This window comes from Neomonachus schauinslandi, chromosome X, assembly GCF_002201575.2.
Source record: "Neomonachus schauinslandi chromosome X, ASM220157v2, whole genome shotgun sequence".
Taxonomy (NCBI): Eukaryota; Metazoa; Chordata; class Mammalia; order Carnivora; family Phocidae; genus Neomonachus; species Neomonachus schauinslandi.
The window spans coordinates 114,895,759-114,920,528 of record NC_058419.1 but is presented as its reverse complement, the minus strand read 5'-3'; the positions used below and the strand labels follow the sequence as shown (position 1 = coordinate 114,920,528).

At 41.9% G+C, this 24,770-nt stretch overlaps 2 protein-coding genes across 4 annotated transcripts in view; both read right to left on the bottom strand.

Moving 5' to 3' along the window:
* Window positions 1-9,200, bottom strand: part of ASB11 (ankyrin repeat and SOCS box containing 11) — a 30,878-nt gene extending 21,678 nt beyond the window's left edge. For 2 of the 3 annotated variants that reach the window (XM_021680736.1, XM_021680742.1), the window contains exons 1-2: window positions 9,020-9,200; window positions 730-809 (exon numbers count right to left, since the gene is read on the bottom strand). In XM_021680736.1, coding sequence (XP_021536411.1) covers window positions 730-809; window positions 9,020-9,200 — 261 coding nt within the window. Of the gene's footprint in view, window positions 1-729; window positions 810-7,955; window positions 8,074-9,019 lie in introns of those variants that run through there. The other variant, XM_021680749.1, reaches the window with a different exon arrangement.
* Window positions 9,201-13,740: 4,540 nt separating this feature from the next.
* PIGA (phosphatidylinositol glycan anchor biosynthesis class A) lies at window positions 13,741-24,277 on the bottom strand. Its single transcript, XM_021680761.1, has 6 exons — window positions 24,221-24,277; window positions 21,494-22,268; window positions 17,085-17,217; window positions 16,185-16,317; window positions 15,824-16,030; window positions 13,741-14,102 (listed from the first exon to the last, which is right to left on the bottom strand). Exons 2-6 carry the CDS (start codon window positions 22,209-22,211, stop codon window positions 13,836-13,838), a joined length of 1,458 nt encoding a protein of 485 aa, XP_021536436.1. The 5' UTR covers window positions 22,212-22,268; window positions 24,221-24,277; the 3' UTR covers window positions 13,741-13,835.
* Between the last annotated feature and the right edge of the window lie 493 nt (window positions 24,278-24,770).

Below are 24,770 nucleotides of genomic sequence, written 5' to 3'. Positions count from 1 at the left end.
CCGTGTACTCCCCTCCCCTTGAGTGTGGGCTGGATTCCCTGACTCCCATCTAATGAATAGAATATGGCAGAAGTGATGGGACATCACTTTGGCAATTAGGTTATACTAAGACTTGCTTCTTAGGTACTCTCTCGCACTCTCTCTGGGGGAAGCTGGCTGCTATTTCATGGCACAGTCCTGTGGAGAGGCCCTTGTGCAAGGAATTAAAGCCGGCCCACGAGTACATGAGTGAGGTTGGAAGCAGATCCTCCCCCCTCAAGCTGTGAGGTGACTGCGGGCCTGGCTGGTACTTGGCTGCCTGTAAGAGACTCCAAGCCACAACCACCCAGCCAGGCTGCCCCTTGGCCCACAGAAAGTGAACGAATCTGTGCTTGTTGTTTTAAGCCACTGTGTTTTTGAAGTCATTTGTTATGTGGTAATAGCTGACGAATGCAATTTCAGGGCCGTTGTTAGTCAGGCACACCGGGAGAGGATAGGGTGAGTTAATGCAAGAAAAATGTGAGGGCATCTGCTGTCCCTGTCACAGGGAAACTGCCTCTGGGGTGAAGGCAGGCCCAGAACGGGGAGAGGGTGCTGGGCAAAAAAAAAAAAAAATGAGGATATGTACACCTAGACTGGCCGTGCGGGCCCCCAGATGGGGTGAGCAAGACTTCCGCCACAGCCAAAGCTATGAAAGCACGATGCCAATTATAGCGGAAGCACAAAGGAACACGTCTTTGGTTTACTTACCTGTGCAATTAAAGTTTTCAGGGCCAGTAAGCGCCCCTGGGCCGCAGCTTCATGAAGTGGGGATCGGTCAGCCCAGCAATCTGAAACACAAATCAAGCTCAGAGTCAAGGTCTGGAGTCTTCTTCCGGCTGTTCAGTCCCACTGCCCACCCACCATGGGAGGGGGTTTGGGGGAGACAAGGGCAGCTCGTACCACACATCGGGCTTTCTCATTATCAGCCACTTTCAGGGTGATAAGCCACTTGAGTGTACAGCTCACGGGTCTAGTGGTGTGTGCAGAGGGAGCACAGACCATCTCTCTCACTCTTTGGGGGTTAGTTTTAACAAGCAATAGATTTAGTTCGAATACATATTGCCCCGGGCCTGGATCTGACAGCTCTAAACAAGGCAAAGTGAAGGGCAAAGCTTCCCTCATCTGCAGGGAAGGCTCTACAGAGCCTCCCTGCTTTCATCCTGCTCCTGCCTCCCACCCTCACCTCTACCCTGAAAACTCAACAGCCTGGACCCCACGAAGGAGGCTGGAGGGTCAGGGGAAATGGGTTGGTTCTCAATGCCCTAGGTAATTGTCTCGGTTTCATTTTGGTCATGAGGCATATCTATTACCACGATGCAGAATAGGTATGGTTTTTCAGATGACACAGTCTTCCACAATTTCCTCTGGGCAGTTGAACGTGACAGCTAAGTGCGGAGCCCGTGGGGCCACACTGCCTGGGGTCAAGTCCGACCTCAACCCCTTTCTGCCGAGACGGGCAAGTTACTAAAATTAATTTTGACCTCAATTTCGTGATCTGTAAAATGGGGGGTCTAGTAATTTGGTATTTAGCAAGTGCTTTGGTCTCAAAGTAGGCCAATAAAACACATCCATAATGTTAGGTATTCAAGGAACTTATGATTAATAAGTACCCATGGTAGGGTGAGTATTTTTTTTCCCCTGTAATCGCTTGTTAGTAAACAAGACTAACCAGCTTCAAGGGGCATTTGAGAAGTAAGCCTCTTTAAACATGCCAAAGGGCGATCATTTGTTTGGGATGAACACCTGTTCCAGTTTGTAAAATTTCAAACATAATTGTGCTCTTCGTTCACCGAATAGCATGTAACACAATTTGGATTTCACACAAAGGGTCCATCTTACCAACCTTTTCTAGGGGATCCTGATGGTGCCAAGAATTCGGGTTTTTCTATACCTGTGACCTTGGCAAACACAACCCCGCCAAAGATGGGATTATGTGAGTGTGAAATAGCTTGAGGCCACAAGGACAGAGTGAACTTCTCCAACAGATGAGAACAAGGGCCATAAACATTTCAGTAGGCGCTCTTCCTATATTGCAATTCAATTTTTATCTTCTCTTACCCTTGGGGTTATGAAAAGATGCAAGGCTAGAATGAACTCTATGGGGTTGGATTGAAATTGGAGTAGCTGGTACGAAAAGGTGATTTTCAACATGTATGTATTTATGTTTCTATTCATATTTATATTACTTTAACAAGGTTTTGGAGAAATGGCTGATTCCGGGGCCAGGCCAGGAAAAATATAAGATGGGCCTCGAACACCTTGCCGGAAACACAATGAATGATGGGACATGTCAAAAAGACATGGAAGCTGGCTTGCAGGGGCTTCCACTGGTCAAACATGGGATGACTTGAGCATCGAAATAAAAAATGGTAGTAGGAGATTATACCCTATCAAATGAAATAGGAATCTCTAAGTCCTCACTGATATAAATTAACATATACATAGCAAGGAGGAAGCTCTTCCTCACAGTAGAACACCAACTGGGAAATGTAGAAGAAATTGTCGAATCTGACTCGAGTTGTCTCCTCACAAAATAATTACTAGTTATAAAGGAAAGACGGGCCATTTTATGGTGGAACAAAATTGTAGACACCACCTTACCCAGCGAATCAAAGTTAGCATCAGAAGTGATGGGACAGATTGGCACAGTGTGTCATGGGCAATGGGTGACATCACGTGCTGTCGGAGGGAATGCAACGATAAAAACACACCATAGCTTGTGTAATATTCCTGCTCGAGATGCATAACCCAAATCGAACCCCGAGGACACTGTGAACCAACTCACCGAGGGACATTCTGCAAAGTAAGTGGCCTGTAACCAGTTCAAGGAGGGACTGAGGAACCATTGCAGATGGCAGAAGGCTGATGAGACACAACATCTAAAGGCCCACATGGGATCCTTTCGCTCTCAAGGACATTATTAGGATAGTTGGCTAAATAGGAATGCAGGTCTCTGGGCAAAGAGAAGTGGGAATTCTTTGTACCACTCTTGTAACTTTTCTGTCACTTTGAAATTAGTTCCAAAACTAAAAAGTGTGATACACACACATATATAAACTGGAACTAATTTATATATAAGTTTATCTGTATACACATATAATCACTGGGTTTTCATATTCCTGATACGAATGTGTGATGCTTTTATAAGAAAAACAGATAAAAATGTTAACAGGGAAAAAATCTTGTGCTCGTATCTCCACTTGTTCCTGAGTCAGTGAAAAGCTGATGAATGGAGTATTTTTAAATCTCTTTTGACATTTATAATTTGCATAAGCTGAGAATAATGAGATAATGAATGCATATAATCCTCAGTTAGTCAGCCCTGGTTTTCTTCTAATACATCTCCCCCTCATTCAACATGAACTGTATGTCAGACGCGTCGCCCTCTTGCCTCATTGCTCTTGGCAATGGACACAGGCACTGGGGTTGGAAGGACAGTCTTCACCCACGGATGGCAACTCAGCCCCCTGACCAATGTAAGAAGCAAACCCACAGCCACAGCTCGGTTATTCTTTTGTTCCAAGAAAAGCCAGTCAACCCGAGTCACCTGAAGGTATATTATCTAAGTGTTTGATTCAAAAATAAAAACAAGGTTTACATGGTAACTTGCTATTATGAAATTAGAATACTAACATGAAATGGCTTTATTATTTTTAAAACTTACCTCCAGGTGGGCTGTGGCGTCCCCTTTCCTTCTGAGAAGCAGGAACCTTAACCACATCTTTGTCCTATTTCTAGTAACTTCTGTTACTCACCAGTCCCATAAGACCCACTGCACACATACAATGGAGAGATCTCCAAACGTAATGTTGAGTGAAGGAAGCCAGACACCAAAGAGCATGTGCTGTGTGATCCCTTTCTCTAATGTATGAAAGGGGGCCCAACTCACCTGGGGTGTTAGGAGTCAGAAGGACCCCAAGGAGGGGCGGGGGTTGACTGGAAGAGGAAAGAGTAGGGGCCGTGCTGATAATATGCAGTTTCTGGCTCCTGGGAGCCGAAACCTGATCACGTTCACCTTGTGAAAATCCATGCAGATGTTCACTTAGAATTTGTGCCCTTGTCTGTATTTACAAAGTACTTCAATAAAGAGATTTTGAAACAACTAGTCTACAGGTCAGTCCACTTGAGCCACCTCTCCTGGTGCCCCTGTTAATGCAGCACCCTCTGACACCCCTGCCTCTGACGTCATGGGAAGCCTGTGGGGCCATCTTCCACTCCACCATGAAAGCAGGAATGGTGAGCTGTCCCTGGCTTGTCCCTCACCACAGGACTGCTCTCCGCTTCTCTTTTCCTATAGGAGAGGCCCAGGGGGGGGCAGCTCGGCCCGGGGGGCAGCTCAGCAAGTTGCCTGAGCGGACTTCCACCTTGAGAGGGAAATACCAAGCTCCCTTCCTGTCAGGGGCCCCTGATTTCAACTGGTATTTCTCCTGGAGCCCCCACCCTTGGCCTTCCAGAGAGGGAGCACCCCCAAAATGCATGCCAACCCATTTGTCCCACATGAAGAGATCTCACTTGCAGCAAGTGGCAGAAACAGTACCGAATTCCAAGGTTTTGTGACTTAGAACACCCCCTGCTCTGGCGTTAAGAACTACTAGTTTTAAATCCCGCCTAACTTCAAGGCCGATTTATCGGCCCAAGATGCTTAGCTCTATCCACCATCTCCTCATACATAGCATGAAATGAATCCATTCACATCACCTTCAATGTAGAACTCATTTTTGCTTCCCAGCTGGAAACAAAACCACTCTCAAGGGAAGTCACCTTTCTAGTCACATTGTTTTCCAGCACTTGCTTCCAAGGACCTTGAGTTTTCACACAAAACCCTTTCCAGCAACTCCACCATGGTGGGCTCTCCTGTTTTCCTCTTCTTATTCCCAACACGCAGCCTCTCACTCTTATCAGTCTTGTTTTGCAAATTGGAGCTAATTGTGAGAAATTAGGGATAAAAGGTAGCTGGCAACTAGGGAGTTTTTCCATTCCTTTCAGGAAATATCAGCTAAGCTCTCCAAATAAACGAACGCCTAAGTAGGAATCAACCATTCTCTTCTAAGGCAGCCTATTTTTAGCCCCTTGGCAGACTGCCTGGGTCACAGGGCTGCAAGCACATTAGGAAGATAGTTTACTGGACAAATATGTTTACTTGTTCCTGATGAGGTGTATGGAAAATGTTCAAGTACTTTTTCATCCCCCCCCCTTTGACTTTTTCTCAGAATATGATTCATATCTCTAGTTCTCAGATTCTTTGAATAACAATTTCATGACAACTTCTAAAACCACAGATTTCAATAACAAAATCAGTTCCGAAGGAATACAGTTGTCTGAGTGCCAAGTATTCAAGATAAAACTTATTATGACTATTTAAAAAAAAATTTTTTTTTGCAATTTTCCCCTTCCTAAGTCCAACAAGTATTTAAGATTACTGGTTTATTATTTTTAAAGAACCACCTAACTGGTTATAATCTCTGGTGCACATGGAACAATCTTTGTTCTCTTAGTTCAAGTTCCAAAATCATATGAACCAATATCTTCTCCTGTAGCATCTATCAAATAAAAAAATTCAAAAGGAATCTCAATTTTGAAACAAAATATACACAAGAGCCTAGCAGAATTAGTGGTATTTTAAGTCAAACAAAGGTAATTGGCAAAAACCCATATTATAATAATTTCCTGGGATACCTAAAATATTATACTAAAACTGAGTTAAAATGCATACTCTCTAGAACACGCAGTTCTTGTCAGGAGATGCACCATGGTCAACAAACATCTTTCTGTAGGGTGTTAGAAAGAAGGTGCCCTTGAGCCCATCACGAGCAGGAGAGCTGTGGGCTAAAGGTAACAGGGGGTGTGGGCAGAGCCCCTGCCAAGGACTGGGTGTCCAAATTTGGGAAAGCCAGCAGGCACTTGTGAGAGGTCACTCTGCAGAGGGTGGCTGGGCCAAGGCCTGAGAAGACAACCAGCAAAACTCAACAAGGGTAGAAAGCTAGGTAGAGGATTAGGCAAGAATGGACCAAAAGCAGGAAAAACCTGGTGGAAGGGGAAGGACAGGAAAAAGGAATCAGGATGTTGAGTCACACAGAGGTGTGGCCATCAAATCAAGGTGAGTCCTTTTTGAATTTAGAACAAGGTCAACTGATTCTAAGTGTTACACACTCAGACTCCAACTAATCTTTTACATTTGGCTTAACATAAAATTAAAAAAAAAAAAAAAGAGTACAATAGTTCCACAATCTCTTATCTGCAGTTGTAAAATCGCCCACATTTTGAAAACCAAGCTTTCCCCCAAGTTTGATGCAAACTCCTTTGGCAGCTAAACATGGTGAGGACTCAGGTTAAGCAATTTATTCTTTTTCATTTGTATTTCCGCTTAGTGTAAAATATCAAATATAATACAGAAATAGAAATATCAAAATGTTTGATTATGGGAGTACTGTGAGATAATACACTGTACACGCCGTGCAGTCTTTCCAGTATCCCCAAAACTCCTGAATCCTGAACCACGTCTGGCCCAAGGGTCATGAAAACAGATGATCAACCTGTAGCTCGATACCTTATTTTTATCAAGTTTGATGACCAAGCCCTGGACTAAATATAGCTTCAATTCTGGCCAAATTAAGCAAAGGCGGAAAAATCATATACCACATCTGTCAGGAGAAAATGCCTGCAGAAATCTCTATGGGCTGATGGTGGGATCCAGTGATTCATCCGGTGCTCGAGATGCAGCACCAAGGGCCAATGACAATGTTTTAAACTTAAATACATAGGTATCTATAATTGACCAATTACACAAAGAAGCCCGAAAAATCAAAAAACCCGCCAGCCATAGTTTACCTCAAGTCTGGTAAGTTATTGACAAATGTAATAGTTTAAGCCACAAAGACATATTGAATGATGCATTCCAGAATATGAGAGTCCAGAAGAAAGCGTGCCAGGACCTATGGCAGGCTAAACTATGTCCTGGCTGAGTTTTTAACTACCCTCCCCTTGTTTTTGACAGCTCTGATGATAGTTTACAGGAATATAATATGCTATTGGAATCAAGAAATTTAACCTTGGACTGAGACTTATTCTAAGTCAATTAGCTAACTTACTGATTAAATGTCACATATTTTCCCAACCGACATTTGTCTGACCCGTGAGCAGCAAAGAGAATTTCCAGTTTGAGCTGAAGACCGGCACAAAATTCTGTTCGTTATTTTTAATACATCTAGCTTTAAGTATATAGCATCTGACTCCTAACAGTGTCAAAAGAAAAAAAACAACAACACTGTTTCTGGCATGCTGCTGCCTACATTATTATAGGAAGCCTTATTTACCACATCTGGATATACTGTCTACTATATATACGTGTGGGTGTGTGTGTGTATTCAGAAACACAGTCATCCACACACACATATATGTATACATAGAAAGGAAATTAAACTGAGAAATTGACATGTACTATTCTCCCCCGCCTCATTAATGATAATCAAAAAATATGCTTTTGACTTTATAACACCATGCTACTTGCAAATTAAATGAATATTATCCTAGGAACTTGACCAAATGAGGACATTTGAGGTAAAGAATGAATGAGCTCTATTTAAGAAATCTGTATTATGGTCCAGACCTAAATCCAAACCATGTTTACATGGGTTTTGACTATTACTGAATCTTTTTAAGAGTGTACTTAATTCAGGATGACAAAGACAGAAACAATGCACGTGAGCAACAGGACAAAACATTCTTAACATGCTCCTGCCAATATGGACTTTGTTGGACTTTACCTCATTTAAGCCGTGAGGAGGATCAATCTACAAGAACATCCACACTGTGTTACTGAAACTCTTAGAAAGCCCCTGCCCACACTTACATATTAAATTAGAAAACAGATTTTCAGATCACACTTAATTCAAAATGAAAGAGAAACTTTTTTTAAAACAGTCTAAGCAACATACCTCCCTGAAACGTGTGACAAATGTAATCCCCGAAAGAAACCTCTTTCCACATTCCGGGCCTTCTGACACTTCCTGAAACTTCAAGATTCTCTTCATTTCCCCCAGTGAACTGAAGCATTCTGAGGCTTTGCCTTTGGAGGTCTTATTTTTGGGGGGGATGAGACTACCGTCATTTAGTGTCTTCAAACTTAATCTACTGTATTGGAATCACATTGCACAGGTCTATTTTGAAAGAGAATCCCAGGTACAAATTGACATGGATACTAGATCAGGAATGACATCATCCTGGAACCCCTATGAACACTAAGAATACAGAGGGAAATGGTGAACTCTGTTTACAAATAAATACTCCTCTATCAAGTGACCATCCCAGCAGTGACAAGTGTATCTGATTCATTTACTTTTGCGGCAATTCACTCCAATTAAGGTGAATCATTTCTTCAGAGAACTGGAGACTAAACCCTACAGAGCATGAGATTTTAAAATGTTTTTCCCAAATGCTGGCATTTCATATTAGAAAAACCTTTGTTGGCAGGGCTTTGCACAGCGCCGTGTATAAATGGGTTTAGTGCAGGGTTTCTCCTGACAGTGATGAGTAGCTAATGGATTCGAATTGCAAATGACAACACAAAAATATATATAGCATGCCACATTTGCTGCTTTAAATCAGATTTACTGGTCATTCTATTTCCTGAGGAAACTTAGTCTTGTTAGAATGCATTGTTAAAGTTTGCTTAAAAATATTAAAGAAAATTATTCCATATAAGTCATTCTTTAGGTTAGTAGAAATGAGGTTTCTGCAAATACTCTTAGAAAGCCACTACCCTATTTACTTCTTAAATAAGAGCCACTAACAGAACTACAAACTTGCAAAAAATAAAGCTGAAAATCCTTCAAATTGGTGCAGTCAAAATCATTTGCTACTTTAAATAATAATTTTTAAAACTACCCACACAAAGCCAAAGTATAAATAAAATCTGCCCTCTAGAAATATTATTCATATGAACTATCTAGGAGGGTTGTTTTTTTTTTTAAGTTTTAGGAGCAAATCCGTGTATTTTTACCTGGAATTCCACCATAGATCTCTTCTGCTATCCTAGCCGCTTCTTTTCTATTTCCTTTGACGATATAGAAGTGAGTTAGGAGAGCCAAACAAACTTTAATTAAAAGTTTGAAGAAAAAAAAAGTAGCAAACATTGTAATAAAAATGTTTTTAAAGCCATAGGAAACAGGACTGTCTTCCATTTTGGCTTACACTCTGTATAGGTTCCTGGTACTGCAAAATCTCACTGAGTTATAATTGGTATCATATGACATCTATTTTCAACTTTCTAGCCCTTGGTGCTCCTGTTACTGAGAACTCGCTCGTACATTCTAAGCTAACTGTGATTTGGCGGCTGCGTGTGCAGTCTCTCATAGCAATGTGGAATGAACTCCAGAAACTTCCTTTTAGACCTGCATTCCTTAGTGCTATTTAACACACAGGATTCCTGGCTGGATCTTTTTTATTCCTAAATCCCAATTTGTGCTACATTATGTGGGAAGGCAGTTATTGGAGAGAGAAAACAAACTTCTCAGATCCCATGGGGATGGAGCAAGTTATCTGAAGTGGGAAGAACTGACGCCAGACCATTTCATTTTCTCTTCCTCCTGAGGTTTTTGGGGAGATAATGCTCCAATCTAAAATATGACCATCTGAACAAGACCATTTACTCTAAGGCAGTATTTAGTAAAGGGCCCCTCTTGGATGCCTCTCCAAGTGGATGTGTCCGATTGAAAGCATTAGACCACTTGCTCTCATGGTCTCATCCGTGACAAGGTCTGCCGGCAAAGCCCATCATGCGTTTCCCATTTCAAGTGTCAGTAAAGGTGGTGCCTCGGACTGGAATATGGGCGCTCTCCTTGACTGTGGAAGAGTTACAGCAAAATGGATGAAGAAGATGCCCTCCATTCTGGGTGAATTACCCAAAGATTCTATGTATCAATACCTTCCCTCGTTGGGGACAGTTCTCTTCCAGCCCTAACTCTTCAACGTGTGTCGGCGGGCCAATACAAGGGAAATCAACTTCTTGTTCATTTCCCTCACCTACAAAAATTAGATGAGGAAAATCCAGGTCTCCTCTTTCATTCTTGGCTATATTAGATTTTCAAAAATCTCTACAAACTATTGAAAAAGGCAAACCAAAAAAAAAAAAAATTGCAAGAGCAGACTAAAGAAATCTTACTTACTAAATGCTTTGTGCAAAAAATATGGGAGTTTCTCATAGCACTCAGGCAAATTAGAATGACGACCTCTATGAGAACTGGCTCCCTATAGTCTGGGGAAAGGCTGATGTGTGAGCAGACAGCCTTGTGTCACAGTATAAGCTGCGTCCATTTCAGTGAATTACAGAACCAGGGAGGATCCGGTGCAGTTCCCAAGCCCAAGAACTGAGATCAACATACAGGGTTTCTGGACCCAGCTTAGTCCCGACCTACAGCTTCCTACCTAGAGAGTGCCAACATAGGAGAATCCGCGAACACAAGCATCTGTGAACACAAGAACACTGCCCTCTAAGAAGCCCGTCCTTTACTCAAGTCAGCCCAGTGACATTATAGGATGTTATTCAATCTTGTTCGGGCCTTAATCTTCATTTAAAACATGACTGTACTTTCTGTGTTATACACCAGAAAAGTTGGCCATCAGGAGCTCGGCTTTTTTGTAAGGTTCAAATGGATGTCTATGCTATTTCTGAGAGACCATCTTTAACTACGTTTGAGCATTACATTTGAGATGGGCACAAAAGGCCACTGAAGTAAGGGGTTAATTCACAGCATCCTTCACAGACGAAATCCTCTGTGGCACCACAGTTTCTCAGCCTCAGCACTACTGATATTTGGGGCCAGATAATTCTTTGTTGGGGGCACGCGGTTATCCAAAAGCATTGTAGGCTATCCAGGAGCACCTCTGCCCTCTGTCCACTCAATGCCAACACCCCCACTCCCATCCAGGGCTAACAACCAGATATGTCTCCAGACACTGCCACGTGTCCCCTATGGGTCAAAATCGCCAGCCCCCCTCCACCCCTGCCTCCTACCACATCCACTTAAGAACCACTGAGCCATAGCCAAATATAAAGAACAAGGGAAAATCAACTCCCCAAAGTACTAGTGAATACAAATTAAATTTTGTACAGAACTTGAATTTTTAGAATTTCATATTTAAAAAAGCCCAGCCACGGGATGATACAATTTAACATCTCGCCATATTCTTTCAGGAACGCGGAGAAGAAGAGGCCTTTAAAAATCCTGTGCAAAAGTAAACACAGACCTGTGATACCCTGACTTTGCCAAAAATGAGTTTTGGCGTAAGATAAATCAGAACATACCAACGTAGAGGACTGCTTTCCACTGCTTCCAACAAAAGGGGTGGGAGAAGCTGGGCTTCTGTAAATGAAATCAAAATTCAAATTCCTTTTAAAATAGCTCACAAGATAGAAAGTGTAATTATGTAGTTTGCACACACAATAGCTTCTAGATGTATTCACTTGTCTCATGCGACAACTCCAGCGCAGGGAAAAACAGGGCTTGTGTGGATCAGGACACAGAGGCACAATTCAACTTGCTACTCCATGAGTAGAGACAACGTACTCTAGAAAGAAAAGATGACAGAGTAATTCATCATCTGAAGGACAGTTCCTATTTTACTAACAGACCAAGCAACACATCTAATGGCAGTGAAAGAGCAAGCAGACGAGGGAGGGGGTGGGAGTGGGGCACGGTTAAGCGAGTAAAATCATATTCTCTTCATCAAAGAAGACAAACTCAGAAAATTGTCAAAATGTCATTTTGGTCTTTATTTTTGGACATGTAGTGTGTTTTCATAAACCAGTTTCATATGTGCTAGTTTTTGTAATATCAAAAGAAATACAATATATTTTTCATAAATTCCTCATCACTGCAAGTTCACTTTCAAATAAATGTAAGTAGCGGGGTCGAACAATATGGTTCCACATGTTGACCAGTGCAACACTGACAGTTACAATTAAGGTATCCAGGAAGCCTGAAAATTAAGATTTACTAGAACAAGCAAATTTACTTCCCTTTGTTAAAAACAAAGGACATAATTTTGATTTACAAATTACATATTTTACATGCAAGTTGACATCCCATTTCCATCTGAAATGAATGGCCATCTCAAAAATACGCTGAGAAACAAAAATGTAAGAACAAATAGTAGTATGCCCTTAAAAACTGCTGAAGCGAATAAATAAAAACACAGGTTAGTTTCTTGCTTTAGCGTGCATATTGGCACTGTTTATTTCATATTTACATAAATCAGTTTCTGTGCATTAAAAATCCCAATAAGATTTAATGGTTCGGGTCAGTCCATTTTTCTTTAACAAAAGATCCCTTAGCTTCCAGGTTTTAAGAATCGCACTCGCGCATTTGTGTTTTGGCACAAAACACAAATCGTTATTTCTTACAGATCAGTGGCAACCGGTTAACAGGCATGTTAAGATACTTTTTAAAAAAGAAGTTTTATGAGCGTTGTCGTTAAAAACAAAAGGAAACCAATCCTGTACAGAACCCCAATCCTGCCAGCAGCTTCCCAGTGCACCACAAGCACCTCTTTCTTTGGATTTCACAGTCCTTTATCACAAAAACGTACTTTAAGGAGTTCAAGGAGTTAATAAGACACACCATGTGGATAATTTGGGGTTTAAAAACCCATGGCTCTGGGCAACAACGATTACAGTTAACAACAGACAACCACAAAGAGACTGTGTTCCTACAATTTTCAGACTCAATTAGCTATAAATAGAACATACTGGGGTGAAGACTCCTGCACACTGACAAGACTTCTCAGACAGCAGCTAGGCCACAAGTGAAGGGAAGTGACTTCTACCAAAGGTAGCGGAGGGGAGCAGCTGAGTTGGAGATGGCACAGCTCGTGCGTCCTGCTCGGAAAACACGAAGGCCTTTACAGAGGACTCAGTGACGCCGGGGAAGGCGCGGAGGGTTTCTCTGCGCTGTCGCCAACAGTGGTATTGGTCCCTAGCATTCCAGAAGCAAGAAGCTTTTTCACACACACAAATTAAGACGAAGGCTCTACCTAGGAGAACGCATACGACAAGATCGAAGAAGTAATCGGAGTCTGCCGACCATTTTTCCTGGCATTGAAAGCCTGAGCATTTTTGGCATGTTAGATAGTTTACCATTCCGTCAACTGTGACTACAATGAAGTGAGCCATCTGAGCGATAAACAAAGAGCATCTGAATGTGCCCCTGGTCCTCAACAGCACGAAGTGTCTACTTCAATGTTCTACACACAGTAGGAGATGCTTAAAACATGCCAATAACTGATGGACCATCTTGCTCAAGAAACCTGCTGACGATCTGTAACACTGAGCGTACCAAATAAACGTCTAAGAACATGACCTCAATGACTAAAATGTGTCTGAACAGGACTCAAAGAGTTCATATCGTTGTTGTACTTCCCGAAAGAAAACCTGTAAACATCTGGTGAATGTCTAATTGATGGTAGAACATTTAAAATTGGCCCAAAAATGCCCAGAAAACATTTGGCCCTTCAGCACCCAAAGCTCCCAAAATATAATTTTAAAACATCTGTTAGAGGGATTTCAGTAGTCTGAAAAATTTCATACCTGAGTGGCTTCAATGTTCTCTCCTAAATCTTAAGTAAGTTAAGTGCAAGGAGTTTCTACACTCAGGAATTGCATAAGTTTTTATCTTTCCTCAAAATAAAACATTGAATGATATAGAGGTAGCATAACTTACTAAATTAACTTTAAAAAAAAAAGAAAAAAGCAAGGTTATTTTCCATCGTCTTACTAGGACTATTACAAATGTGTAAAACCTTACAATCCAGGCTTTCTTCTAACTGGGTTTAGACATCTCATTATTCTCGCCCCCTTTTTTACTGTAAGGATATTGATGAGTCCAGGCGCCCTTGGGCCCTGTGGCATCTATTGCGACATCGATGATAGAATCTGGAGTCATCCATCTCAGGAAAAGGAGGAATAGAAAGTTGAATACAGCCAACAAAGCAAAAATGCAGCCTGTTACTGGGCCACAGTGAGAGATGAGTCTGTCCAGTCGTTTGTCCATTGGTAACACAGCTTCTCCTGCCACGCGGTCGTACACCTGGCGGGAGAGAGGCCGAGAGTGAACACTCTGACCCACAAGAAACAACGACCTGCACGGACCAGGGATGCTTTACAGATGCAAACAGGAGGCGCTTACATTTCGTTGCTGTTGTTTTAGTAAGGACGTGATTAATGAAATTAAAGTAATTATTGCCATGTGATTCAACACGTATGGAGTGCTGATCCTGGTCAGAACACTGGGCTAGACACCGCATCACACAGAGACGAATATGCCAGGGCTCCTGTCCCCTAGGGGATCACCATCAATTTTAACCAACTACGAGAATTCCAAAGTCCTGAGAAGTTGGAACCGCTTTTCGGGTCACCTCTGTCGAGGCCATAGTTAATTCAGCAGTGACTTCCTGAAGCAGGACTGGCCTTCTAAGATTCCTTGATTCGGCTGAGCAGCTCTCACGGCTAGCTGGCAGACATCAACCACCATCAGAGAGCTCTAATCTAGTGCGCTGCTGAGTACAGAGAGGCTCTTCTTTCCACAGCCACGGGAGGCCGTGTTGCTGAGCACGGATGGTGAGAGTATACAGAACCATTTCGTGGACTCCAAATAAAAGGAAGGGGAAAAAGATAGGGGAAATTTTAGTAGATGGCATAGGTCAAACACTTTTGGCAAACAAAACAACGTTTACCACTGAGAACCAGTAGTAGGTGGCTTGCTGTTTGGAAGCGCTGCTAAGCACAAAATTCAGAAATATTTTAAAAACAAAGATCCGTAAACACACTTAGTTCCAACACATAAACGAGGCCAGCATTTATCTGTTTCGATTGCATTCGAGCATGACTTGTGGTCACTGTCACACAGTGGACCTGTGAGCCATCTCCTTTGGAACTCAGGAAGGCTGGGACGTGCAGGGCGAGCTCTACAGGCCAGCAGCCTCTGGAAAGGTACGGCTGTTTCCAGCTAGCTCTTCTACCCTCAAAACATCTGGGATACATTTCAGTCCGAATTATGCTGAGACTGGTGAATTAGAACAGTTGACAAAGTATGTTTCCAGTGTGAACTCCAATTTAATTTCTTCATCAATTTTCTAAATAAGCACAGTTAAACTACGGAGGAGGAGTTGAAAAGGATCGAAACGGCCTGTGCAGAACAGGTAGAATTAAGAGAGCAGCTACAAATTCTCTATCGCCGCTTTTTATTTCCAATATCTGTCACGTGCATTCTGAGTCCTAACTTACTATGTTCTCAGTCAGCCCAGAGATGCAAAAATCCTCTTCCCATAGATAATCAAGGTACTTAGCCAAGGTGACGCAAGAGTTTTGGGAAGGAGCCTGAATTAAACGTTTGCAAGTGTTAAAGTTGCCGCCATCGGACTAAGCAAAACCATGTATTTTCTAATAGACCGACATGCTTTAGAATCAGAAACAGTCTCAAGAAAATGTCTAAGAGTAGATTTTAGTATCAGTTTGGCCTTTAATGGTTGTGACTTCTAGAAAATTCGGTAACTTCCTCTATGGCCACTTTAATGAAAGGTCTAGATGGCATTACTGCTATTTTCAGATGTCAAATGCAATGAGTTGACTAGAAACTCAGCCTAGCATACACCAAAAGTAGTACACAGTGCATTTCTTTTCATCTGAAGAGATTTCATATACTTAAGCAACAGAAAGGGTAAATCTATACAAGAAAAAGCAAACGTGTACGTGAAACGCCAAGAATTTAGACACAATCTTCAAATACCCTTTGCTTAGCACATGACATACTTTTTCAGTTCTTTCCGCAACATTCCTCCAGGTGTAGAAAGTCTTTACTATGTTATGGATATTTTCGGGAGCCGGCAATGCTCCTGACTTCAGCTGGGAAATCGCTTTTTCCAAACCCTCGCACAAGGACTTGACGGAAGGCTCACACAGAATGATAAGATTTTCTGGAAGTACTTCAGGAATTCCACCAACCCTGGTACTTACAACCTTAAAAAGAGAAAAAGAATATACAATACACCATAGTTCATATCTCAGGAAAATCAGCAAAACTTAAATTAAAAGTCACTACAGAATGCATCTGCTTATTTTTCAGAATAACAAGTACAGGAACCCCAACATGTAAGCCCTCAAAGCTTTTTACCTGTAAACCACAACTGGCTGCTTCCACAATCGCCATGCAGAATGCTTCGGTAAGGGAAGTATTGAGAAAAATATGTCCTTGAACTAAGACATTTCTAACATCCTTGTGTTCTAAGGCTCCCAAGAGACGCACTCTGGTTTTTGAAATGAAAGAAGAAAAGAAGGGAGTGAAAATCATGCTAGAAAGTAAATATCATTTAGAAGCCAAGTGTGCTATTCACATTATACTTAGATCACTGCTGGTTCTGATGTTTTCTACCGCAAAAGATTAATATCCCCAAATTCTGATCTAAAAGAGTCTTTTAAAGATATTTGGTTAAAACTCATGCAGCTAACATATTTCTAACTTTTGTCACGCATACAAATTTCATCTTCTCCAAAATTAGTTGGCATTTAGTGAAGATATTAATATGCTTTGGTGAGTAATTATTAAAGAGTCATTTCTAAACAGAAAAAGGCCCCTTTTAAATTGATGCTTCACAGCAAACACCTTTCTAAGTTACTGAGAAAGAGAAGTATTTGAATCTGTGTGTGCAGGACAATTTACATGATTTGGGCCATGCTATATAAATCACAACTCAGCAAGGCTTGAAAATCTACAAACATTTCCAAAGTGGTTGTTTTGTGTGTGTGAGTGTGTGCGCGTGCACGTGCCTTCCAGGGTACTTCCAACCATTGCCCCTAAAAGTCAAATAATATTGGACTAACAAAAAAAATTAAATTGTGATTTGTTAAAATTAAGGTTTCCCATTTTATACACACTTTTTTAAAATAGGTCTCGTGTTACATTTTTTCATCAAGTGCATGTAGGAGAAGCTGCCCACTTAACAGACACATGTAACCAAAACTGAATTTAGGTAATATATTTTCTCACCCAAGACAATACAGAATCCATCAATACCTGTCATGGAGCTGGTACCTTTCTCGTACTTCTTCCAAAATGATTCTCTTAGGTCCCTCTCCTCCAATTATGAAATTTAAATCTGGATATTTCTGACAGAGTTCAGGTATTATACCACTAAGCAAATCAGTCCCTGAAAATATAAAATAAAGTTGAATGTTGGAAATTGTAACATTTAAACTTAAAAAAAAAAAACAACTCATCAGAACTGAGAAACCACTCACTTTGAAAAGTATTAGCTATGCCCTCCTTAAGTAGAGAAACTCTCAAACCTTTCCTGGGAAGGTGGAGTATCCAAACTACCAGTGGTATCCTAAGAGTTGCAATTCTTAAAGATACATACACTGACATCCATTGTTACCCAATACCCGGACTACTCTGTTTCATTCTAACGTAATATTCTTTAAGTTATTCACTTGTGTTTACACATCACCTACTTCTAAAAAAGGTATTTGACGTAGCTAACATTTAAGTTTTCTACAGAGCCTGACAGCTGACTGGAGATCTACGTCTTGTCCCAGCCATTTTATGAGCAAGTTCTTTGATTGTGGGAAAGTTTTCTGATATAGAAAATGAAGAGACCAGATGTATCTGAAGTCCAAGGTCTCTTTCAGCTACAAAATTTCTACATGTGTTCCACTTCCCACCACAGGAAGGGGCTAAGCAACAAAGTGTAACTGCAGCCTCCACTTTGTTGAGAAGGCAGTTTGTACAGAGGATCTTGTAAAGAACGAACGCCATAGTAGTAGTCAAAAAAAATTTTTTTTTTTAGCATCAGCCAAATTTAAGAGCAGTCCGTCCAAACCTGCCGTACATAGCCCACTTCCCTTGAAGGAGAGTAAATGAAGGTGGCAGGACCTCAACTGCCAGATCATTATAGTCCAGAGAACAGAAGGGTGCATCTTGGTTCCTTTCTTTAATGAAATACTTTTCTTATAATACATAAACACAACCTCAGGTTAGAAAGCAGTAACATAAACCATGCCCTACCAGTCTGAAAGTGGCTATCTAAAGTGACAGCAATGTTGACACTATTTGGGAATTTAGTTCAGTAACAACTATCAACTGGACACATTCAAAAGTAAAAGTAAATGTAAAATAACCCAGTTAAAAGTTTATTAAGAAATGCATACATACACAAGCACATACATAAGAATTGCACTTTTTCTATCAATCTTCCCAAGTACAGGCAGATGAATTATAAAAAAAGATGGTGGGAGAAATCATTTATGCGGGGTCATTTTTATTAAATAATTCAAAGTAAGGATTTAAGTAAACTCGGCCAGTATTTTCAAAATATGATTGCATTAGCAAACATAAATTCACATGCAGCTTTTCTGAATTGTGAAGGTTTCTCATTAAAATCTTAGCTATCTTTGTTTCGAGACAATTACAAAATCCATCAACTGGATTTCTACATAAACCAGAAGGTGGCTTAATGACTTTTAACATTTAGCTTCCTTTAATTCTTTCATTTTCTTTCTTTCCTTTCCTTCTCCCTTCTAATACAGAGGTTGAGAACCCATTCTTCAAATGAAAAATGCAACACATATAGAGTAATAATCATAACTGCTGATAACAACTAACATTTACTGAGTGGTTACTACATCGGGCTATGTCCCTTAAGTGCATTATGTCATTTAATCCTGACAACTACCTTATAAGAAACAGAAGTGATTAATATTATCAATGATCTATAACATTATTCTAAGAATAAAAGGTTTTCCCAAACAATAAAAGATACTCTCCTGCCTCTAAGAGGAGTCTAACACAATGGAACATACAAAAGGGCTTTCAATTGCCATAGTCACACAAAATAATGGACAAAGGAAAATCATGATTCAAACTGCTTTTAAAGCTCAGTCTAACAGTATTTCATAGAATCTAATCAATCTACATATACCTAGAGGCTGGGCCAGAGGTGAGGGGAACAGGAGACCTTAACTCAAGAGCTGAACTCATGTTTGTCATCTCTGATACTTACTGTGTAACCTGAGCGAGTTACTTACCCTCTCTGAGACTCAGTTTCTTTGTCTGTTACATGCAGATAACATCTACCCTACAGTTGTTGGGTCAAGTGAGGTACTGTACCATGCACAGGCTTTATCAACTGCAGAATATAAATGGAAGTTGTCATTACCACCACAGCAGGAAGTGGGCTGTGCCTGCGCATGCACAGGGCACTGGGAAACCCTGACTGAGAGCAAAACAGGCTCTAGAGGAGGAGGAAGGTAGCCAGAAAACCTGGGGGATAAGAACTGGGACTTATCCTCTCTCTCAATACGTGGCAGTGGGCCTTTGAGAACTGGTCCAAAGGAACACCTCCTAAGGAAATTAATTAATTAATAAGTAACGGACCAGAAATACAGCTACTCACTTTTGGGCTACGGATGTGGCCGTTCCTTCTGAGAAAGTTACTTTTTACACAGTGCCTGGCATATGGAGAGGGTTCAGTATTTGTCAAAGTACTGAATTTGAGAACATGACAGGCCATACCTTCACTCTGTGGCTGGTGGTTAGCTCAGCTGGTTAAAATACCATCACTAGTGAAGTAAAGGTAACAGGTTTAATCTTTGTACAAATTGTTCATTTTGCTCTGATCCTCGACCATGCGTGCATCATACGCTTGCTCGGCTAGCTATCTCACGAAGGTATACTGTGTGATTAAGAGACAAACTAGGCACATTTTCTAAGTTACAACAAACACATCACCAATATCCCAAGAGGGATTCAAACAGAGAACGCTGGTCCATTCACATCTTCTTGATTCAGGAATGAAAGCACATCACAAGAGCATGCCTTCACCCCAGAAAATGCAGTTCAGCAGTTTTCCCACCAACCTCTGCTTAAGTGGATTGCTGGATCAACCAAGGCTCTGTTCCAAATATAAAGCCTACTGACCAAGGCCCATGCGTGGATTTCAGGCCGGTCCCTAACACACCGGGACGCTGCTGATCCCACCGCTGAGCTTCGCGCTTACCAACAATCAGCTGCATTTGTCCACGTGTTTGATGCCAGTTACACTTCTTATTGCATTGGGTAATTTAGTTAAACAGCACATAAACTGACAGAATAAGTTTCTATGAAACTAAGCTGAATGGTTCGAAAAATCCAACAAAGCAAGGTTACGGAAAAAAGCTCTAGTCAGATCAGGGGGTATCTTAAACCACTGTATAAAATAGAAGTACATTATTTCATATACCATTACATTCTCACCCCGCTTAAAAAAAAAAAAAAACCCAAATTGGCAACTATAAATTATGCTTTTTGAAGGAGATTGTGCCAGAAAGTTGACGCAGCTCCAAGTGGTAGACCAGTAGTCTTACGCCTGCAAGCCGACATCAGACTGTTGGCAACTCCGTGCACGTTAATAACATTTTGAGTCAAATTCAAGTATTTAAGGAAGGGTACATGTTATTTTTTTAATAATTCCCTACTTGAAGTGACAATTTTGATTACTGGACAGGTTTTCAAATACCATCCAGAAGACCAGTTAGGTTTTGAATAATCAGACTGTTCCAAGCTTCTAGTACCCGAGGCTCTACGAATGCTACTGCGGTGTCCAGTAAGTGCTGCGGAGGCACTAAAAAAAAAAAATCCTTCTTGGTAACGGCAGACACTTATCAAATACCAACTGGCCTAAGTACTTCAGAGGAACCATCACCGAACCCTTACAAGATTCCCCTTGTTGCCCAAATAATACAAAGGAAAAAACTGAGACTCAGAGACGTTAAGTAGCTTGTCCTCAATCACACAACGGGATGCAGCCAGGATCAGACTCCAGGCTGTCTAATCCCCCTGCCTTCACTACTTACTTGCCTACATGTTCTTAATGTCTCAATCTGTGACTAAATGAAATAGACAAGCCGCAAAACAGCCATGTGTGGGACAAGCTCATTGATTTTGAGGATATGCATAAAACACAGGAGAATTGTAAATCAAAATATTCCTAAGGGTCATCCCTGAATAGTACAGTTACAGCTGATTTTAGTTTTCACCCCTGTGCTTTTTCTGAGTTTTTAAAATACCTGCAATGAAAGACATGACTTTTGCCATCAGAAAGGGCTACATGGTGGGCTCAGCCTTTTACTTCTTACCACACTACACGGCTGTTTTAACTTTAAAAAGACCTGACCTATTAAACAACATCAGATTACGGTTTTTATTTTTAAGTAACTATTAAAGCATCAAAGGTGGGGGGAGCGGGAAGCATTCACCACCATTCCAAAAATTTCTTTTTGGATGTATAAGACAATATTAGACCTTTCTTTGCTATATTTAATGCAGAAGTAGTTATAAAACCATAGAACAAAACGAAAAGCCAAACAATCATTACATTCAAGTATTCAACAGCTTTCTACAAGAAAAAAAAAGTCTGTGCAGTGCAATTGTAGCTATCATTTCATTACCTTTTCTGTAAACAAGTCTGCTGACAACAACAATAGTTATTATACTATCATGCCTTCTAAATGGGTCTGGAGTGAAGTCAGTAGGATCTACAGCATTAGGAATGACGGACACTATTTCAGGATTCAGTGCTGCTCTTAGCACAGTGTTTTCCTTACTAGTGTAAGAGACACAAATTATATGGTTTGTGTCACAAAGAGACACAGTTAGAAGCTTATTTGTGAGCACCGAGCTGACATCAGCAAATCCGAAAAGGGAATGGTCCGTGAAGACTGTCTGGAGCCCCATTGTCTTGGCGTGGAAGAGGGCATCATGGGCCATGGCAGAAAAAGAACTATGTGAATGGATTATTGTGACTCTCTCCCGAACAAATATGCACCTGAGCAACGGCAGACTATGAAAAAGGGTCGTGGCTGTAGATTGGTTGTACATGACTTTCAGAGGCAAGTAATAGACTTTGAGGCCATTAGTGAGGTAACGGATGCCTTTCCGATTTCCATAAGCATGGGTGACAATGATCACTTTGTGCCCTCTTTCAATCAGGCACTGAGAGAGCTGGTAAATGTGGCTTTCCACGCCTCCCATGTTAGGGTAGAAAAAGTCCGACACCATGCATATGTTATGGGTGCGGGTCCTACATGTCGACAGACTTCCAGGGCTAACACGGGAGCGCAGAGCTGAGGGAGGCTGGCCATGCCCACGTCCTCCTCTATAGGCCATGCTGAGATGGTTTAGGCATCTGTCCTCAGTGCAACTCGGTTATGTGTCGTCTAGTACCTGAAAGAGAGATTAAAACAAGATCTCAGCTCAGAGACAAAATACATTACCTTTTCCAAATCCAGATACAAACACTGTTTTATGCTAATGTAAATTTGCTAGCTTTCCCCCGAGAAATAAAACACAAGCATATAATGAAATTACTCACCTGACATTTACTTGCTTAGTATTTACTCTGTGCTATACAACAAAACTAGATTGCACAATGCCCTTACATTTTGCTTTAAAAATACTGCTACACATAATTTTTAAAAATTAGTTTGTTACATCACAGTACAGAAGAATGTGCTATGCTAACAAACCAGTTCATTCCAATAATTAAATATATGGTTCTTTCCAGAAAAAGTTTGCCAACCCGGCTCTAGAGCTTAGCCATTGATGCAACGAATCTCATACAATTTTGCTATTCACTGTGTGGCTTATACTAAAATATACCTGGAGCTAGAAGTGTCTTTTTGACAGTAGCTTTTTCAAGTATCACCTACAGCACATGCTGCTGACACCCATCTATGTTTTCCTCTTCCTTATTCAAGGATGGCAATAAACTGCTTTCATTTTCTTAACCTTTCTTTCAGTTAAGTAGGCCTTTCTTCCAGAAGTGTCCCTCTCTTTGGTTTGAAGTCTAAAGATAAAGGCTCAATTCGAGATGGAGTGGATCTGGGGCCATTTTCTACATCTAACGTAGGAAATATTGATCTCAGGGGTCCTCTAGATCCTCATCAGCACAAAATGCCCACTCAGTACCCAGTACTATCACGCTAAAGCGTGTCCTGGAAAGCTAGTGAAAATCTTCCTCAGATTGACAAACGAGATCCCCACACTTCCGGAAACTGAACTATACAATGGAAAGCCATCCTAAGGTCTGAGTTTCTGATTTCACCTGCAAACTCAGGAAATGCAAAGTAACAGCCTGTGTAAACCCTTAATTATCTCTTCTTGCCAACAAAATCATCTATATTTTAAATATATTCTCAGAAATACTCAATAAGTGTTTGTTGACCTGAATTTACTAATTAAGATTCAAGATTACCAAATATTGCGATTCTTCAGTTTTGTACTTTTAAGTGGTTTCAGTAACATTTTCTTACTGTGGTTTGTCACCTAAACATGAATTTCCGGTTGTATTCAATTTAAAAATATGAGTGATTAAAAAAAAAGGGGTAAAGAACCACATGAAATTATCTGAAGTTTTGTCATTAACCTGCAAACGTTCTGTGAGGAGTCAGCCTACTTCCATCGGGTTATCACACCTAACATCTTTATGGCGTAAAAGCTGAACAAACGGAACAACCATAGAATCTTAGATTTTAAAGCCGACGAGAGGCTTGGAGATCCAGGAATACCTCCCTCGCTTTACAAATGAGAAGCCGAACAAGTTGAGCGATTTGCCCAAGGTCTCCACCCAGCCACTAAAGTGGCAAATGCGAGATGGCCGTAAATTTACACCCACCATGGCCAACGAGTCCCTGGGCAGTCAGCAGCAGAGGCTCCCAAAGAGCTTTAGGGAGACCCTGCGGGGGCGTGGGTCAAGGGGACGGTGCTTCCACACCCACACCCTGGGCAATTCCCCGGCTTCACTCACTGAGAGGTCACCGGAGAGCGCCAGGGCCAAGGAAGGGACGACCCTGCTCAATCGGCGACCCCGCTGGAGTCAAGCAGGGTCTCGCCAGGCCCAAAAGGAGGAGGATGGCCAGACAGTGGGCAGGGGTCTGAGGCTGGGGGTCCCAGAGCCCTTCACCCTGCCCGCCTCAGTCTGGGCGGAACCGGCTCCAGCGCGGCCGCCCCAGCGCCCCTCAGCCCCACTCGACTCCAGAGGCTCTCGACCCTGACTTCCGAGCTTCTAAGCCTCGCCAGGTTCGCCCCTTCCATCGCCGGCCACACTCCCACGGGTGCAGCCCAGTCCCATCCGGAAGCGGCCGACAGTGCCGGCGCAGGGTCAGACGCGCACTTACCGGCGAGTCCCATGGCCGCCAGTGTCCGGACCTCCCGCGGCTGCAGCCAGAGTCCCACCCCGCTACCCCGAAACACCAATCCGAGGCGTCCGCGCCCGAGCGCCGCGCCCCCGAGGCGGCCAATCGCAAAGATGCGCTGGCATCACGTGCAGGAGCGCCGCTCAGTCCCCACCCTTCAGCGCGGGATGTAACGTCAGCGCGCGTAGGCACATGTTTTCGCAATGTTCGGGAAGACTAGTTTTCTCTGCATCGAAAGTAGTAATCCTCGGTTTAACCTTTTAGATGAATTCTTAGTGTCGCGAATCTCTAGAAACCGTCCCTTGTCTCTTCTGACACAAGCAGCCTACCAGGAGCTTTCCTCAGGGTAAAGTCAGAAATCCCAGCGTGACTCGCAGCGAGCCTTTAGGGCTGCTGGGAGTTGTAGTCTGGTGGCCTTTGGAAGCGAAGCCGAACTTAGAAAACTCACTCCCAGGATGCACCGCACTTCTAAACCTGAATTCTGCGGAAGGTCGAGTGGGTTCGCGTCTTGGTTACCTAGTTACAGCGTCTC

Bases quoted from the DNA above. Each gene is read 5' to 3' on its own strand.
- PIGA (XM_021680761.1), bottom strand. From the start codon at position 22,211: ATGGCCTATAGAGGAGGACGTGGGCATGGCCAGCCTCCCTCAGCTCTG. The intron at 16,318-17,084 runs GTATTGATGGAT...TTCAAAAACCAG, and splicing joins AGGTACCAGCTCCATGACAG to AGTGCGTCTCTTGGGAGCCT. The intron at 16,031-16,184 runs GTAAAAAGCTTT...TCTCTTTTTAAG, and splicing joins CAGCCAGTTGTGGTTTACAG to GTTGTAAGTACCAGGGTTGG.